The sequence below is a fragment of the Diabrotica undecimpunctata genome, chromosome 1 (assembly GCF_040954645.1).
Source record: "Diabrotica undecimpunctata isolate CICGRU chromosome 1, icDiaUnde3, whole genome shotgun sequence".
Taxonomy (NCBI): domain Eukaryota; kingdom Metazoa; phylum Arthropoda; class Insecta; order Coleoptera; family Chrysomelidae; genus Diabrotica; species Diabrotica undecimpunctata.
Genome location: NC_092803.1, coordinates 206,006,388 through 206,025,720, shown reverse-complemented (window position 1 = coordinate 206,025,720; position 19,333 = coordinate 206,006,388). Strand labels below are relative to the sequence as shown.

General features: G+C 37.0%; 1 protein-coding gene across 1 annotated transcript in view; it reads left to right on the top strand.

The window, feature by feature from the left end:
- LOC140432905 (uncharacterized) overlaps positions 1 to 19,125 on the top strand; it is a 185,574-nt gene extending 166,449 nt beyond the window's left edge. Inside the window, exons 2-17 of the mRNA XM_072521068.1 lie at positions 7,628 to 7,828; positions 7,939 to 7,983; positions 8,047 to 8,331; positions 8,433 to 8,684; positions 8,781 to 9,564; positions 10,171 to 10,654; positions 10,756 to 10,871; positions 10,930 to 11,517; positions 11,578 to 12,387; positions 12,755 to 13,129; positions 13,187 to 13,597; positions 13,712 to 13,996; positions 14,357 to 14,534; positions 14,614 to 14,728; positions 15,620 to 15,936; positions 17,893 to 19,125. Of these exons, the coding sequence (XP_072377169.1) occupies positions 7,628 to 7,828; positions 7,939 to 7,983; positions 8,047 to 8,331; positions 8,433 to 8,684; positions 8,781 to 9,564; positions 10,171 to 10,654; positions 10,756 to 10,871; positions 10,930 to 11,517; positions 11,578 to 12,387; positions 12,755 to 13,129; positions 13,187 to 13,597; positions 13,712 to 13,996; positions 14,357 to 14,534; positions 14,614 to 14,728; positions 15,620 to 15,936; positions 17,893 to 18,712 (6,066 nt within the window). The 3' untranslated portion in view covers positions 18,713 to 19,125. The remainder of the gene's footprint in view (positions 1 to 7,627; positions 7,829 to 7,938; positions 7,984 to 8,046; positions 8,332 to 8,432; positions 8,685 to 8,780; positions 9,565 to 10,170; positions 10,655 to 10,755; positions 10,872 to 10,929; positions 11,518 to 11,577; positions 12,388 to 12,754; positions 13,130 to 13,186; positions 13,598 to 13,711; positions 13,997 to 14,356; positions 14,535 to 14,613; positions 14,729 to 15,619; positions 15,937 to 17,892) is intronic.
- Positions 19,126 to 19,333: the final 208 nt, after the last annotated feature.

The following is a 19,333-nucleotide window of genomic DNA, read 5'->3' as shown; positions in this document are numbered from 1 at the left end:
AAACCGTCTAAATCCTTTACTGCTAAAGAAAAAACTGCTTGCAGTGACAAATGCTTTAAACATTTAGCAAAAACAACGTGGAAAAAAACGTATTGGGATCAGACGGACATGAGATTCACAACCTTAACGTTTCTTTTTCCTTCATAGAACTTGCTGAAGCCTTAAACTCTTCCAAAGATTCAAGCCCAGGACCAGACGGTATCCCCTTAGCATTTCTACTACATCTACCAGACAATGGAAAAAATTTATTACTAGACCTTTATAATTTTATCTGGAGTAATCAGGTTTTCCCATCAACTTGGTCCGAAGCAATAAAACTACCACTTCTTAAACCTGAGAAATCCCGGACATCACCTGAGTCATATCGACCAATATCTTTAACCAATATTATATGTAAAGTGTTAGAGAAAATGGTAAATAAAAGGCTGAGATGGTATTTAGAACAACAAAAACTCCTTATTCCACAACAAAGCGGATTTAGGCAAAATAGATCCACTATAGATAACCTAATAGACTTAGAGTCAGGAATACATGAAGCATTTGCAAATAAACAAGATTGTATCGCAGTTTTTTTTGATATTAATAAAGCTTATGATACTGTCTGGCAATACAATATCATATCAAAATTGCATAATTGGAATATCAGAGGCAATATGTTAAAATTTATTTCCAATTTTCTTCATTCTCGCAGCTTCATAGTTCGATCAGACAACGTTAACTCAGATAAAAAAATTCAAAAGAACGGAGTACCACAAGGATCAGTTATAAGCTCAACCCTTTTTCTAATAGCCATAAACGACATACTTCAACAATGCTCATCGATTGTTAAAGGAAGATTATACGCTGATGACTTAGTTTTATTTGCCAAAGGAAAAAACTCTACATCTATTGAAAAACATTTACAACAAACAATTAATCAGTTAGAATCATGGTCTAGGACTATCGGATTACAATTTTCACCAACAAAAACTAAATGTATTTTATTCACACGAAAAAATAACACTCTAACTCCACATCTAAAGCTATATAATCAAACCCTTAGTTTCACAAATAATATCAGATTTTTAGGTATGGTTTTCGACCAAAAGCTCACCTGGAAAAAACATACAGAAGAATTTAAAAAATCATACCAAGCAGGACTAAATTTTATGAAAACTATTTCCAGCAAAAACTGGGGAGCAGATCAAAATACACTATTACATGTATATAAATCTTTAATTAGATCCAAACTCGACTATGGTGCGATAGTTTATTCATCAAGTAAAATATCAGTATTGAAAACATTAGAAACTGTTCAAAACACAGCTCTACGAATAGCTACAGGTGCGTTTCGAACGACACCAGTTGAAAGTTTACAATGCTTAACAGGAGAACCACCACTAAGTTTACGATGCAAATACCTTTCTCTCTCATATGCCTCTAAAATAGCTAGTAATAAAGAACACCCTACTTATACCAATACGTTCACAGATCGATTTCAAGACACTTTCTCTACAACAAGACTAGATCCACCATTTTACGAAAGAGTTAGAAGAAACCTTCATGACCTACATCTTAAATTTCCTGAAATTCTCCCAACAAATTTCCTAACTTCTCCACCTTGGTTAATACCGATTCCCAAGATTAATACTAACTTTAGTATATATAAAAAACGTGAGACTATAACAAACCTGATCAAACAATCATTCTTAACAGAAATGGAAACTTATAAAAATCGCTATAAGATATACACTGACGCATCCAAATCTTCAAACGGTGTTGGTGCAGCCATCCTTACACCCAATACATCCTTAAAATTTAAATTCAAGCCCATTACTTCGTCATATACTGCGGAGTTGTTTGCAATATTACAAGCACTTATCCACATAAAAGAGTCAAAACAGTCCCCGTCTCTCATAATAACCGATTCACTAAGCTCACTTCACACTATCAAACGTTTATATACCAATAATCCAATTGCCTCACATATCAAATCAGAAATAGAGATTCTAAATAATAATAAGATCACTGTTGACTTCATGTTTGTTCCATCACATTCAGGTATACAAGGAAATGAAGAAGCAGATGAACTAGCACGCTTAGCATCCTTCAGCCAGGACTCCATTCTTATTAATGAGGTTTCTTCAGATGACTTTAAGTCAGAAATAAAACATAAAGTGTTAAGTGCGTGGCAAAATAAGTGGAGTGCATCACAAAATAAACTCAAGGAAATCAAACAATTAGTGAAACCATGGTTCCAACCCACAGAGAATAGACAGGACCAAGTGAGAATAACACGTTTGCGACTAGGACACAGTAACTTTACACATAAACACCTCTTTACGCGAACTGTGCCTCCAATGTGTGAAAATTGTCAAGTAACACTCACCGTGAAGCATATAATAACTCAGTGCAAAACATATGAAGCAGCAAGAAAGAAGCACACTATACCAAATAATATAAAGGAAGCCCTAGGAAAAAACATGAACATTAAAAACACAATAAGTTATCTTAAAGACTCAGGACTGTATCAATTATTGTAATTTTTTATAACTTTACCTGTATTATATATTTAGGTCGCTAATAACCCTGGTGGTTACAGCGTAAATAAATAAAAAAAAAACATTTAGCATTTGGAGTCTTATATTAGAAAATTCAAAGGAATAGCATTATTATCGATGGAAAAACTATACGGAAACATGTTTAAAAAAATAGAGCAAGCTATAAATGCGGAAATCGGTATGAAGATCAAACAATTTGTTTGCTAACTCTTGCCCACCTTTTAAAAAAGTTGGTACAATGACCACACACTCTTTTAAATAGATATGAAAGATATTACAAGATTTTTGTAGACAAAAATCTGATCTTTGTCAAAAACTGAATAAAAATTGTAAAGATATTACAGAAAAAATTAGAAAGAAAGAAGATCTAAAAAAGTTAGAGGAACAAGAGATTTCGACAAGATACGGAGCGAGCTAAAATTTTTTGCAGCAATCTAAAAAAGACCTCAAAAGAACTAGGCGAGCGGTTTACCCCTCAAAAGACGCTTAGAAACAGAATATACCGACTAAAATTCTTTTTGCATTTCTAATGCACCAAACCTTTTTTATTCGATTCTATATATTTTTCCAAGATGGAATGTATTTTTTTTAATTTTTACAAGTGGGCCGACAATTGTTATTAACAAATAACTTATACAAAAAAGCGATTTCACCGAATTGCTTCGGAATTAATTTTTTTAGGTGTATCTCATCAAAATAAACACTTTTTCTTTCTTGATAATTTTTCGAAAAATGCTTCCTTTTCGAGTTATTTGCATTTTTTTGTTGAAAAAATGCCTTAATTAGTGATTTTTGGGATTTTTTTTCTAAAAAACTACTAAATCAATTGCAATTTTACAAATAGCTTTATAATCTTTAAACCGTCGAGTACAAGTTAGAATATTTTGACAAGGATAATTTTTTTCTATCTTGCTAAAAACGTAAACCCAAATATTTCGAATATGCCTTTCGAGCAGTCTACCGCTAAGTGTGTACAGCGGTTGCGGCGATACAGGCGTGCGGCGCGTAGAAATATTTGTTTAAATTTAAAAAATTAATTCAATACAAATATTACGTACAATTTATTAAAAAAAAAGATATTTCTAATTATTTTTATATAGACATTATAATTAAAACAATTAAAATTAATTTTTTACAATGCTATAATAATGTAATTTTTCTTTTAATATACGGTGGTGACTATATTATTGAATGTTTTATTACAGTGAAATACATTAAGCAATATATAATTAATTTTCATTGAAAAATATAATAAAATTAAAATATAATATTAATTATACATCGTTTTCATTGTCAATAATTTGAAAATTTTCGTCAACAGCAACAGGATTTCCATCTAATAAGCTGATTTCATTGTCTTCAATAGAGTCGTCTTTAACATTTTTACAATTCTCTGGTGTACATGCACATACTGCGCAGCATTCTAAATTATAGGAAATACAATTACAATTTTTCGTAGAACATTTTCCGGTACATGAGCAGAAATACTTTTGTAACATATCTAAACTAGTTTCGGCTTCAAAATAATTAAAATCGAATCAATTATTTTCCATTGTCCCAACCATGGGTTAATGGATCAAGAGATGAAATAATATTGTTTTTTGTTTGAATCCATTCATTTATTTGCCACTTTGCTCTTAAGTAATGTTGTAATAATGCTGGTTTCGAAGGTGGTAATTTTTCATTAGATGTATTTTTTTTAGCGCCTACAGCACCTCAACCGCTGTACACGCTTAGCGGGATACTCTCGAAAGGCATATTCGAAATATTTGGGTCCACGTTTGTAGCGAGATAGAAACCATTTATCCTGGTCAACATATTCTAACTTGTACTCGACGGTTTAAAGATTATAAAGCTGTTTGTAAAATTGCAATTCATTTAGTAGTTTTTTAGAAAAAAAATCCCAAAAATCACTAATTAAGGCATTTTTTCAACAAAAAAATGCAAATAACTCGAAAAGGAAGCATTTTTCGAAAAATTATCAAGAGAGAAAAAGTGTTTATTTTGATGAGATACACCTAAAAAAATTAATTCCGAAGCAATTCGGTGAAATCGCTTTTTTGTATAAGTTATTTGTTAATAACAATTGTCGGCCCACTTGTAAAAATTAAAAAAAAAATACATTCCATCTTGGAAAAATATATAGAATCGAATAAAAAAGGTTTGGTGCATTAGAAATGCAAAAAGAATTTTAGTCGGTTGATGCTCTGCTTATAGGGGTAAACCGCTCGCCTAAACGCAACAAAGAGGAAATAAACCCTGTGTGTGTAAAAGCATTCAGAGCATATAAAATAATACTTAAAACTAATAAACTTAAAAACGCCACAAAAAAAGAATTTGAAAACCACTTCGAAGAAGTTGTAAAGCAAACCTACGTTAGAAGGGGGAATCTTAGGAAGAAAAATTGTCAAATTGAATATCTGTAAATGACGGAGATGACCAAACTAGAGAGCATTAAACGAAAAGTATTTTGCTTAAAATAAATATTTTTAAAAAGAGCAAATATTGCTGGTATTATATACTTGGCACTGACTTTTATCTTCGCTGGAATTGCGGACAAATGATATCGGTAACTAGAGCGGTGCCCATAAAATGTTTTGATGGCAGTGTAGTTTATTTTGGTTGGTAATTGCTTAAGAACCGGCATTTTATCTCCGGAGCTTTACTGAAATTCCAAATAATAAACATATAAAATAGCATTACTTTAGATTCGTTTATGTTTCCGCATCTATTAACCTATTAATACGGTTGAGAAATCGCTATAGGTATTTTGGGAAGTCAGCTATCATACTGTTACAGGAAATTGTTGTTTTTTTATATACCTATATTTTTACTTTTAAAGAAACGTCTTTCCTGTAAGACCACCAGATGGAAGTATTGCAAGAGGGTTGCTGGCTGTCCCTAAAGCGACACTACCAAGGAAGCTGCCATTTTCTTCTCAGTTCAGCCATTTCCTCTAGCTGCAGTTCGAATTGAAATAGAAGTTTTTCCATGCTGTTTGACCATCGAATGGGGGCGGCTTTAAAATTTTAATGATTCTGATTGTGCCTGTTTCTCTTTGTTCAGATTCGACACTAGTTACTGAAACAATATTATAAACGGAAGCTTGGATACCAATTTTTTTCAAACTCAACTATTTGTCGTTCTAAATGAGATTTTAAATCGTTTTATTGTTGTTTTAAGTCAGTTCTGTCGTTCTTCTAATTTGCCTATTCTACTAATAATTTGACTCACGTCTAACTTAAACTTTTCGTAAAGAGATAAACTTTTTATGATTTCTACCTCTACTTTTCTACGTATCTTCTCTTTCTCTTCCTTTTCTTGTCCACGCTTCTTCTCCTCTTTCGTTTCTTGCTTACGCTTCTCTTCCTCTTCTACGCTTCTCCTTCACCTCTTCTTGTCTATGCTTCTTTTTTTCCCTTTTATTTTTAAAAAGCGTACGGGGTCCGGACGTACATCTATTTTATCCCACCGCTGAATTTTACACTTCTTGATAATCACTTTTATTGAAAACACCAAACAATATTACAATACTTGATAACAACTTTAACTGAACGACAGAACTAGGCAAAAACTCAATTACTACTGTTATTCGAACTGTAAACTTTCTGTGTTTATATACATTTTCTGAAGTTCCAGCACTTATGAGCACTTATTTCGATGACCTCTAGAACTTCTTTTTCATGAAGGGATTTTTTCTGCATGGAATAAATCTTGCCGAACTGCCGTAACAATACGAAATACGGTGTCACGTAAATAATTACGTACAATAATATCACTAATTTACTTTTAAATTATATAGACACATTATTAAAGATTATTAAAGTTTTTAGGACAAAATAAAACAAAAAATCAAAATTACAGACCAGTATGAGTCGTCGTATTAATTTTTATAAAGGTCAGCATGCAAAACGAGTGATTTCAATACACTTGTTGGCTTACCATATTCGGTAATGAGGTCGCATATGTATTAACATGATATAAAACCATTGCATATAATATATTTTGCCTTATGACACACGATTTCTCAGCCTCAGTCTTGTCGACTTATCTGCAAATAAGACTTGGATAATAATCCATTATTTACCGCCTGATCTGCTACAATATTATGACGTAGTGTGTTAAAGAAATCGCTGAAAGAGTTCTTCAGTTAAATGTGTTAAATATACATGAAATATGGAAAACAATTTTTTTCTAAATCTTCAAAAATATCTGTAAAAGTACACTAGAAGTCATGACATCATTTGATCTTTTACAATCTAAATAAAATATTGTAGGAATTCCGGAACATATTCTAATTCCCACAATTTTTGAAAAAATTGTGTGCCTGCATGAAAATCAGATTTGCCCTGTCTTGTATGTTGCTGTTTGCTGCGGCTGTTGATTTTGAGAACATTTAACATATTATTTGGATTTGTTTATATAAAAAAATATTATATAAAAGAAATAAATTAATAAGATTAACCAATAACAAAACCTTGTTTATAGCAGAAGAAGACCAAACTAAGAAATAACTATTTCATCTTGAAAATGACAACAATTATTTAATTTTAGATAAAAAAAAATGTTTATAAAAAAATTATCTAGAAGGTCGAACAATAAAACGTTAAAACAAACATTTAATGCACGAGTACATTTGGTCTGTGATGTCGAAATCATCGATAAGTGTGACATTCTTCGATGTTAACTCATGTACTTATGTAATTTCTATCCAGTTATTAACGTTTCCTTTATTTTATTGTTGTTTTTATTTGTATATTTGAAGTAATTTTAATTTTTTTTATTGTACTGCTGTGGGGAACGTGCTTAGGGCAGTTTAATTTTGACATTCAAAAGTTTACATATTTCAATGTTAATTTTATTTGTGAAATCTTTTAATTTCTGTGAGTGTTTTTTAAATCTATTTGTACATCATTTCTTTGTAATGTTCTAATTGTTTTACAGTTTACTCCTGATAAAGCTATAAAATAAATGGCGAAATATTGAGTCTTAGAAAAACACAAAGATTTTTATTATAGACCACTATACCTGATATTTCCTACAGATACCACATAACAATATTTAACATTTTCATTTTGATGTTTCAGTGTGGAGGTTGTACGAATCCCTACAAAGACTGGAAATGCGATTGTTCAGGGATAAAGGGAACTCCTGGACTCGAAGGTTTTCACGGAGCTCCTGCTAGATCTGGAGATTATGGTGATCCAGGTTATCCAGGACCACCAGGACCAAAAGGAGAAAAAGGATCTGATGGAGAATACGGAATTTATGGAGACAAAGGACCTAGGGTAAGTGATACATAAAAGTAAAATTTAGAAAGTAATATTACATAAACGTAAGCTAAATAGCAATATTTAAAAAACCTACTTTTGTAATTTCAAATTGAATTGATTTTTAGGGAGACGAAGGACCTGCGGGAATGCAAGGAATATCAGGCCGATCAGTAAGTATCATTTCTAGCTATTATTAAGACTAGAAATGCGTAATTAACACATTTAACTCATAGGGAGATCAAGGAGAAGTTGGTGTTAGAGGTTCACCGGGTCTAGACGGTTACGATGGAGCAGATGGAGCGCCTGGTATATCAGGTAGATCAGGACGACCAGGTCAACGTGGTCCTCCAGGTCCCGATGGTGCTCAAGGATTATCCGGAGAAGCTGGAGACGGAGGAGGTAATTCCATTGGGGTTAAGGGAGAAATGGGTGTAGCCGGAGTAGATGGCTTCCAAGGTATTCCCGGTTTTCAAGGTCCCAGAGGATCTATGGGTTACCGAGGTTCACCAGGATTTCCAGTAAGTTAATAATTAATTAAATACATTAAATATTATTTGTATTTGATTGGGCTTATAGACTTATTAGGCTTAGGATTATACATTTCTATTTTTATTTTTAGGGGCTTACGGGTGAGGCAGGACCTAAAGGAGTGCAGGGAGATGCTGGAGACACCAGATACGGTGGTCCGGGTCAACGTGGTAGTGATGGAGACCAAGGTCCAAAAGGAGAAAAGGGTGAAGGATTTGCCAAAGGAGATTGGAATCAGGAACCGATTCGTTATCATTTGAAGGGAGAACCAGGAGAAAAGGGTCAAAAGGGAGAAATGGGAGAATGGGGAGTCAAAGGTCATATGGGAGAACATGGTCAACCTGTAAGTATATCGTATACTGACTTCTGTAATAATAGGAAACAACCAGAACTTCGAACATGGAGACTTCAAATAACATCATTTTTTATTAATTTTTAGGGTATTCCTGGACGTAAAGGAGAAACTGGTTTCAAAGGAGATCCTGGTGAAGATGGACCATTTGGAAAGCAGGGTCGGCCAGGTCCTCTCGGACCACCTGGTGAAAAAGGAGATAAAGGAGCACCAGGATACGAGGGAGAATATGGAAAAGATGGATTTAAAGGATTGCCTGGAGATCCAGGAAGACAAGGTTTTCCAGGTGCACAAGGTAAAGAGGGACCACCAGGCATATACGATCCTACTTATGATGAACCAGCAAAAATTGGAAGCCCTGGTAGGCAAGGACCTGAAGGATATCCTGGGGAAATCGGCATGTCCGGAATTCCTGGACGACAAGGTAGTCCAGGACCGTTAGGGGAACCCGGAAAGCCAGGACCACCAGGAAGGCCCGGTTTACCCGGTCTTAAGGGATTAAGTATTAAAGGAGAACGGGGTCCAGATGGGCTACAAGGAAGACCAGGCAATACCGGTCCTCCGGGAGAACCCGGTTTAGTAGGACCAGTGGGTGAAAAAGGTTTTAAAGGGGAAACAGTATATGGACCACAAGGAGCTGCAGGTATTCCTGGTCTTCCAGGATATGACGGACCACCGGGAGAAAGAGGAAATGCCGGAGACCGTGGATTACCAGGATATCCCGGAGTTGGCCCACCAATTCAAGGACCCCCAGGTGAACCAGGGGCACGAGGATCCCCTGGATTTTCCGGTGACCCGGGTTATCAGGGTATGAATGGTTTCCCTGGATTAAAAGGAAGACGTGGTGATGATTGTGGGGTATGTAGACCAGGTAAGAGATTTTGATTGTTTAGCGTTGATATAGTAATAATATAATGTAATATTTTATTGTATTGAGCATTATTTATTTTTATTTACTCTGAGTTTTGAACTACTGAATGAATTATTTATGGCAAATATTGATAATAATAGACAAACTTTTGTAAATCTCTTTTCTTTTACCTTAAAATAGGTGTTATGCATGTCCCATATCTTTCAAAGTAAAGATGTAATTATGTAATAATGTTTGTTTCTTCGATCAGCAAAGTTTCATTAATAAAACTAAATTGCGTTTCTATGCAAAAAGAGTACCTAACTTTATTATTAGTTGTACAATAAGTATAAAAAGAAACATTTGAAGCTTTTAACCAATATTAAAATGGCGTCTCTTATGGCAGTAATAAAAATTAAAAATGTCACGACAAGAGTCATTATCTTCACTGTCAAAAGATCCACTTAAAAAGAAAAAATTATAGCCTAAAGCTATTAACTAGAAAAAGAAGACTTTAAGTATTTTGACAGTGGCGTAACAAACTATTAAAACCAAAATTACATAAATTAATTATTTTATCAGAGTGTGTAAATAGCTATTCTTAAAACAATGTTTTTCTATTATTAGGACTGCCAGGACAAAAAGGAGAAAAGGGTGATGGTGGTCGATTCGGTCGACCTGGATTCACCGGATACCAGGGATTACCAGGTCCACGTGGTCCTAAAGGACCAGATGGCCTACCAGGTCCCGCAGGAAAGTCAGGATTAGACGGATCGCCAGGATCAGACGGTATGGAAGGAGTTCCAGGTCCACCAGGTAATCCGGGTATACTCATATATCCTGCAGGCAATCTCATAAAAGCAGAAGAAGCTGAAATCGGGGATGCTGGTTATCCAGGAATTACAGGACCAGAAGGACCTCCTGGTCCAAAAGGTCCATTTGGTGAAGAGGGATTCATGGGTTTTAAAGGAGAACGGGGAGATGTTGGTGAAAGTGGAAATCCCGGTAGGGATGGATTGGCTGGATTAAATGGTGCGCCGGGAGAGAAAGGGGAACCGACTTCTGCAACCAAGGAAGAACTGAGGGGATTTACCGGACTGAAAGGTGTAGCGTAAGTATTTACAGTGACAGTAATTGTATGATTGTATGATGTGATTTCCATTCAAAACCATTTAAATTTACTACTATTAATAACATCCTTAATATTTTCAGAGGTAGCAAAGGTGAACCTGGTAAACCAGGAGCGAGAGGTGCAGAAGGTTTAGTAGCTGCATTTGTTACAGACACGACAGGAGATAAAGGAATTAAGGGAGATTTTGGAGAGCAAGGTATAAAAATAGTTTATTGTTCGTTTTCATTATAATTCTGTAAATATTTGTCTTCCAGGATTTGATGGCAACATAGGAGAAAAGGGTTTTAGAGGTTCTCCGGGTTGGGCAGGTCCTCCAGGTCCAGTAGGAGAACAAGGTGTATCTTACGTAGGGCCTCAAGGTCTGAAAGGATATCCAGGAATTGCTGGAGATCATGGTTTTTCTGGAAGTCCTGGTGAACCAGGTAATAGAGGACTTGATGGTGTACCAGGTTTACAAGGACCTAAGGGAGAGAGAGGTGATAACGGACTGTCAATTTTAAATGGAGATATTGGCTACGCTGGACCTAAAGGTATAAAAGGTTTAGCAGGCGACTTTGGACCAGCTGGTCGATCTGGTCTATCTGGTATACCTGGACCTAAAGGTGAAAGAGGTCCAAAAGGAGCTCCCGGATATTATGGATCACCTGGTTTGCCTGGCCTGAAAGGTCAAAGAGGATCCGTTGTTCCCGGTGCTCCGGGTAGAATGGGAGCTCCAGGACAACCTGGAGCGAAAGGTCAATACGGAGATATTGGAGAGCAAGGAGAGGATGGAAGTCCTGGACAAGAAGGATTATATGGAGCCAAAGGAGAACCAGGTTTCGCGGGACCTAGGGGACCATTCGGTAAGATTAAAACCAAAATGATAAATATTACGAGTTAACACTTCAATCTTTATTTTTTAGGAGACGCGGGTCCAGTCGGATACCCTGGACACAGAGGAGCAAATGGTTTCCCCGGTTCACCAGGTTCACAAGGAAATCGGGGTGATTTGGGTCTCAGAGGTCCAGCAGGACCTTCAGGTCCAAAAGGATTATTAGGTCCTTTTGGTGCAAAAGGGGAACGTGGTAATGTGGGACCATCAGGCCCAGTAGGTTATCCAGGACTAAAAGGTTTACCAGGACAAATTGGAGATAGTGGTGTACCCGGATGGGCAGGAGAAAAGGGGGAATCTGCAGTTAGTGGACAACAGGGAGATCAAGGAGAACCTGGCTTACCCGGACAAAGAGGTTACCCTGGAAGGGATGGTTTACCAGGCTTACGTGGCCAAGCTGGAGAGCCAGGGATCGATGTAGTAGGATACGCTGGATCTAAAGGAGAACGAGGCCAAGAAGGATCAGACGGTTATAATGGTAGGCCGGGAATTAAAGGGAAACAAGGTGATCATGGAGGGGTAGGCTACTCAGGTGCAAGAGGTGATAAGGGATCCAGTGGACTTCCAGGAAGAGCAGGGCTCGTTGGAGTAGCTGGCTTTAAGGGAGAGCGTGGTAATGTCGGTTTTCCTGGAATTAACGGTACTAAAGGAGAGAGAGGTATAGAGGGATATATAGGACGCGTAGGAAAACCAGGTGCACCAGGAGATATCGGTTACCCAGGAATGATAGGAATGCCTGGCGTCAGAGGTCAAAAAGGTAATAGAGGTCCAGTCGGTCTTCAAGCTTTTGGTATTGCAGAAAAAGGAGATATTGGTGATTATGGCATGACTGGAATTCAGGGTAAGTAATTTTTGAAGTGAATACTTCTTATCGCTCGGTATAATGTTTTTGCACGGGCCCGAAATCATATTATTTATTATATTTTATTTATTATATATGCCTCCTCGATCACTTTATTTTATATTTAACAAATTTTGAAAATTAATAAAATTAAAAAAAAAATTTAAAGAAAAATTGAAAGAACTCAAATGTGTGGTGTTATTAAAAAATACTAACAATTCAGTAATAAACATACATAAAATTTCATTTACCCACATATAGTCATAACGCGATATAAGAAGTAGTGACTTCGGTCGGTACTCCCCAAGTGCCACGCCGTTTTTTGTTAATATTTTTAATTTACCTTAATTTCACGTAATTATTTTAGGCATAAAAGGTATTCAAGGAGATATAGGATATCCTGGGCCTACAGGTTTAAAAGGAGAAATTGGTGCGATTGGTTTACCAGGCTTATCGGGAGAACCAGGTTATCCTGGTCTTCCAGGTGATAGAGGAGACATTGGTTTTGAAGGTGCACCAGGAATACCAGGACAAAACGCAGAACCAGGGGAAAGAGGGCGGCCTGGATTCGATGGTAGTCCCGGACGTCCTGGTTATCCTGGACAAAAAGGTGCTCCTGGAAAATTCGGACAAGATGGACCAATGGGACGTGCTGGTCTAGCGGGATTATCGTTAAATGGTGTCAAAGGAGAAAGAGGAGATGATGGTTTAATGGGATTCCCAGGATTACCTGGAGCCGAAGGTAATATTTTAGATTTATCCAAAAATTTCTGGTCATTCATAATTTATATGTTTGCAGGAAGACCCGGTGTGGTAGGAAGAAGAGGTCGGCCGGGAGCACCTGGAGTTAGAGGTGAACCTGGCTATTCTGCTTATAGTGCTAAGGGAGAACAAGGTGATGTTGGATTTAGAGGTGCGCCAGGATTCAACGGAACGAAGGGAGAGCGCGGTACTGCCGGATTTGATGGTTTATCCGGACCTAGAGGTCCTTCCGGACTTAAAGGAATGATGGGCATGTTTGGATTAAACGGCCAGGACGGCTTTCCTGGATTAAGAGGACAAAAGGGAGATGCAGGTGACTGGGCTATTGATGCACCGCAAGGTGAACTTGGTGACATTGGTTTACCAGGAATGGACGGTTCTAGAGGATTACCAGGATTACCAGGCCGAACTGGATCACCAGGAGCACGTGGTGCTGTGGGTGATAGAGGTATATAAACTATTTTTTCAAACTTATTTATATTATAATTTCTTTATCTTTGTGTGTATATTATATTTTTATATATTTTTCTAATGGATATGGATATTTTTTATATATTTTTAGGTGACACTGGTCTTGCTGGTCTTCCTGGTCTTAATGGACCTAAAGGAATGCGAGGAGCGCCAGGTTTTAGTGGACGTGTCGGTATTAAAGGTTACAGAGGTGCTAAGGGTGAACGTGGTGAACCCGCTCCACAGTATTTGGGACCTCAGAGCAGAGGATTCCACTTCACAAGGCATTCTCAATCAGAAATCGTTCCTGTTTGTCCAAAAAATACTGTTAAAATGTGGGACGGTTATTCTTTATTGCATATTATGGGCAACGAAAGATCCCATGGTCAAGATTTAGGTAGGTTTAATATTTTTTATGCGAACAATATCTTCTACAAACCAACCAAATCCCTTATTATCAATACGTCCCCAAAAAAATGCTACACAACCAATATTGCGTGTTCATAGCCAATAATTATTGTAACTTATAAACAAAAAATTATTCACATGCAGTTTATTTGAAAATAAAATTTCATTCATTAAATTCAATTCAAACAGTTTATTTTTGAAATTTTATAGTCGTTTGCAAAAATTGTGTTTATATGGCATTAAACTACAATTAAGTGTAATGAGAAAAGGTCAAACAACAACAAGTATAGTTGTAATTGTTACCTTTTTATAGATTCTTAGATCTCAATAACACTCTTTAATGTTACAGGGGCCCCCGGAAGTTGTCTAAGAAAATTCAATACCATGCCTTTCCTGTTCTGTAACATTAACGATGTCTGCGATTATGCCCAGAGCAACGAATACAGTTACTGGTTGTCCACCACTGAGCCCGTACCTATGACGATGACGCCCATCGCCGCTCAAAATGTCCAAAGATACATTTCAAGGTACTGATATGGCTTCGAATCCAAAGATTACGCAATACAGTTAAAGATTATATCAATCTTATAATTTTAAACTTTTTAGGTGTTCTGTTTGTGAAGCACCTACCAGAGTAGTTGCAGTTCACAGTCAGGCTACGGAAATTCCTCAGTGTCCTCAAGGTTGGGAAGAATTGTGGGTCGGATACAGTTTTCTGATGGTAAGATTTGTTGTTTCGTATTCAAAATTTGTTAACGTGTTTATGTTGTGACTCAGCCCTAGTTCGCAGTTTATTGAGTTGATGGGATGTTGTAAGGTAATATTTTATTTTGCCTATAGAGGAATGAAGGAGAGCAAGAAGGGTTTGTTGACGATTAATTAAAAGTTTATATAGTTAGTTCATCATAAATAAAATTAAAAAAAAACTATCAAAAAAAAGAATATTGAAGATATTAGTTTAATCAAAAATTAAAAGAATTGCAGTGGATGGGTTTTCTATGGTTTTTAATTTTATTCCACAATGATACCTGCTCTAGGCGAGGCCACAGCCACAACTATCATCCACGCGTTGCAAACATCCAAACATTTTGAAAAGTTTTTTTTTTGTGAGTATATCCGAGTGCTATCGATTATCGAATTTACCACCATATCCAACCCGACATCTTGGAAAATCCATGAAGAAGATTTTTAACTGTCCAACAGGAGTCTAAAGCGTCTCCATGTTACTTCCTTACTCGTCCGAACGTTTTAGGCAAAATCGGTGTCTTGTCCGGTTAATTCATCCGCCGTGGTATTGGCTTGTGGATGATCTCCAATCTTCAGCCGTCGCTTTGGAAGAGAAACAAAGGCTTTTCGGTTCCATGTTCCTTATTAAACTAACTATTTAAGATACCCTTTGACTTAGTCTGTCGAAACCCTCTACGGAGCTTCCAAGGAAAGATAGGATGTCGACCAGATTCCAAGTCCCTTTTTTTCTTAGGATGACAAGATTGTCAGACAGACAACCTAAAAATAGTCGTCAAAAAATAATTAATATATTAGAATTGCACCTAACCATTCATTTAGTGTATGTACTATAAACATCCTGTTTTAATATGATTTAAACTTTTAGCACACAGACGCTGGAGCAGAAGGTTCAGGCCAATCTCTAGTCTCTCCCGGTTCATGTTTGGAAGAATTCAGACCAAAACCTTTCGTTGAGTGTCACGGCCATGGAACCTGCAACTACTACACGACCGCTGTATCTTATTGGCTCGCTACGATCGAGAACTACTCAATGTTCCGCAAACCCCGACCGGAGACTCTGAAAGCTGGTTCACTGACACAGAAAATCAGTAGGTGTTCGGTTTGTATTAAACGAAGGATCGACTCCAGACGGCCCAATCAACCTATACCCGAAGTACCTAGCGAAATTAACCAACCTTATAGGTAAGTTTTCTTTAGTTAAGTTATTAAAATATTCGCTAGTCAGTATATTCTCTTAAGCAACCGCCACCTAAGCGTTAACCTCCGATGGCGCGCCACGAAATGCTACGTACTCTCTACGCTACTTTACGGAGTTGAAGGGTGGACGTTAACAGCAGCAACTATAAAGAAGTTAGCGGCTCTAGAAATGTAACTGTATCGACGCATACTAAGAATACCTTGGACAGACAGAGTGACCAACACAGAGGTATTAAGACGAATGGGTAAAGAGGTGCAATTGTTAACAACTGTTAAAAGGAGGAAAGCGTCATACCTGGGCCATGTGTTCCGTAATGATAAGTACAGTCTGCTACAGCTTATCGTGGAAGGCAAGATTGAAGGTAGAAGAGGTTTGGGCAGAAAGAAGAAATCCTGGCTGAGAAACGTGAGAGAATGGTTTCAAATACCAGAAGCTGCGAACCTAATACATGCGGCAAAAAACAGAGAAACCTATCGTTTGATGGTCGCCAACCTTCGGTAGAAGACGGCACATGAAGAAGAAGTATATTCTCCAGTATCAAAATCAAGGCAAATTAAACAAATACTAACAGAAAACAACACTGTCATAAGTATAACCCTGTAGGGGCGCAAATTCTTAGTTAATTGTTGGAACGAACAATAGTTGTGGTATATATGTTAGAAGATATTTTATATTAAATGTAATATTTTAATTTAATATTTGCCTTCTCAATCTAGTTCAACGTGACTTTCATTTGGTATTTTTTTTTTCTTCTCTTTCTTATTAATTTTAGGGTTTTGTTATTTGTCGCTTGTTCCGAAATCCATCTCTTCAAGGAGCGTCCTACATTTCTTCTTCCTTTCCAGTCGTCTGATACTCAGGATCACTTCACTACTACATTGTTCACTGCACTGTTGCTGTCTACAGTTGGTGACGGCTCAATAAATCTGTAACATGTGTGGAGATAATATAATGGCCTAGGGCTGAAACTGAATCGGAAATGTGAACAAAAATGGAATGTTTATAAATTCTGTTTTGGATTCTTCCATTACTTTGGCCTATGTAAGAGCATGGACAGCGTACATAAGGACTTTCATATACTTCGTGTAGTTCGTTTGGGAGGTTGTCTTTATTCGATCGAGAAAGGCAGTGTAAGAATTTGAATTACTGTGGTGGATTTTAAAGCCGTAGGATTTTGAGTTAATTTATTTTTTTGCTAAGTGCTGTCCTTTGAAGGTTTTTTGGTGAGAGTGGAACCATTGCTGCTTCGCATTACAAAGGCTGGATCGTTACCCACACGGTGTTCGGCTGTCTCTTCCTATTCTCACCTCCTGAGACACATTGCTGATTGGCTGGGCCTACAGATGTTTTGGTCCACGACAATCAGTCCTCCCGTTTCATCTTGTCAGGTATTGATCCTGCCAATTATTGACCAAGCATTCTGTATATCAGTTTTACATTTTTAATACGAAACGGTAAAATGGTTCAGGTCCGAAACACACCCTTCTACCTTCCTTAGCTGCTACATCGGCAGTCTTATTTCCCCAATATCGGAATGTCCAGGTACCCATCTAACAGTTATTTTGTTATTTTTAGCCTGCAACTCATTCTGAGCTTTAAAACTGGTTGCTATGCAGCTCTGTCGTTTGATACGATTTATTAAAGCCACAATCAGTATTGGATTTGAATATATGTAGGTCTATTAGTATGTTTCCACGATCGAAAGTATCCCATAATATAGAATACAGAAGAGATGTGATATAGTATTTTAGTTTTAGAAATTTGAGAACGAATTTGTGGTCTCGACAGTTCTTAAGAAATATTAAATCGCAAAGAAGATATTGACGAAGACAACTTCATTTCTTTAATGCTGATATTAATTTTTTCTAGCTCGTACATTACCACGATCTTTTCTATATTTATTTTATATATTTGTATATTAAAAGTACTTTTTCTTCTAGGCGTCCCGGTTACAGACCAACATACCAACCATCATATCCATCATCATCTGGATCCTCATCCTCTAGTTCACAATACGGATCATCTTCTGGATCCTCATCCTCTGGTTCACAATACGGATCGTCTTCTGGATCACAATACGGATCATCTTCTGGATCACAATATGGCGGTCCTTCTGGATCACAATATGGCGGTTCTTCTGGATCACAATATGGCGGTTCTTCTGGATCACAATATGGCGGTCCTTCTGGATCACAATATGGCGGTTCTTCTGGATCACAATATGGCGGTTCTTCTGGATCACAATATGGCGGTTCTGCTGGATCGCAATATGGTAGCTCCTCTAGACCACAAAATGGCGGCTCTTCTGGATCGCAATACGGAGCACCTGCTGGATCCGCCTATGACTCATCTCTTAGTTCCAGGTTTGGCGGTTCTTCAGATTCTGGAGGATCTCAATCGTCTGGCTCTCAATACGGGTCGTCACAGGGATCACCGTACGGAACATCTTCCGCAAGATCTCCGTACGGAGCTTCTTCAGCGGGATCATCGTCAAGTTCAGGCGCCCAATATCCCCCGTACTACCAACCGAGCAGCGGCCGTTCAGCTGCTGACAATTCGACGAGCACTTCGCAACGTAGAGCGCATAGACCAGTCGGCTACAGACCTCAAAATCCTCCACCCGGCTTTATAAGTCCCACTGGTACCTCCAGTGCGAACCTTAGAAACCTCAACAGCCCCAGAACGAGAGTTCGCAACGGTACACAGTACAGAAGAAGGAGACCAAACTATGCTAGAGTCCAAAATACAGCAACACACTGACGCACTTGATGTGCCATAGATTTCTAATGTAACTTTATTGTAATTAATGTACAGTATATAATATATAAGAAAATAGTAGCTTATATAAAGCTTTAAACGATTTGTGATTCATATATAGCTGTATGTAAGCCGCTGTTGAAAGTATAGATATATTTAACAAATTTTTTAGTTGTAATTTCCGCGAGAAATGTAAAGAACGTAAAAAATCGACTAAAAAATGACCAAGCATAGCTTGACGTTTTATGTAGCCAACGTTTTAATTTGGTGCCATACTTTTACACTTTAAATTTGTATTTGTTTAAGCTTATGACAATAACTTCATGTGATTCCCTTTGTGTGTCATATTTTAGATCTTAAGCACTGCCAAAAATAGATTGTTAATAAATAAAAAGTAAATAAACGCCATTTATGTACGCTGTTTTCTTTTTATCCACACATCTCCAAGAAATTTACAAATACATAAAATTTAATGCAATAGATGAAAGATGGAAGAATTGCAACGCTGAGACTAAAAATGGAAAAACATTATATAAGATTATTAAATATATACATAGCATCAAATGAAATAGGTGAAAACCCGACACAAAAAGATGAATTGTAAGAAATCTTGCCGTATAATAA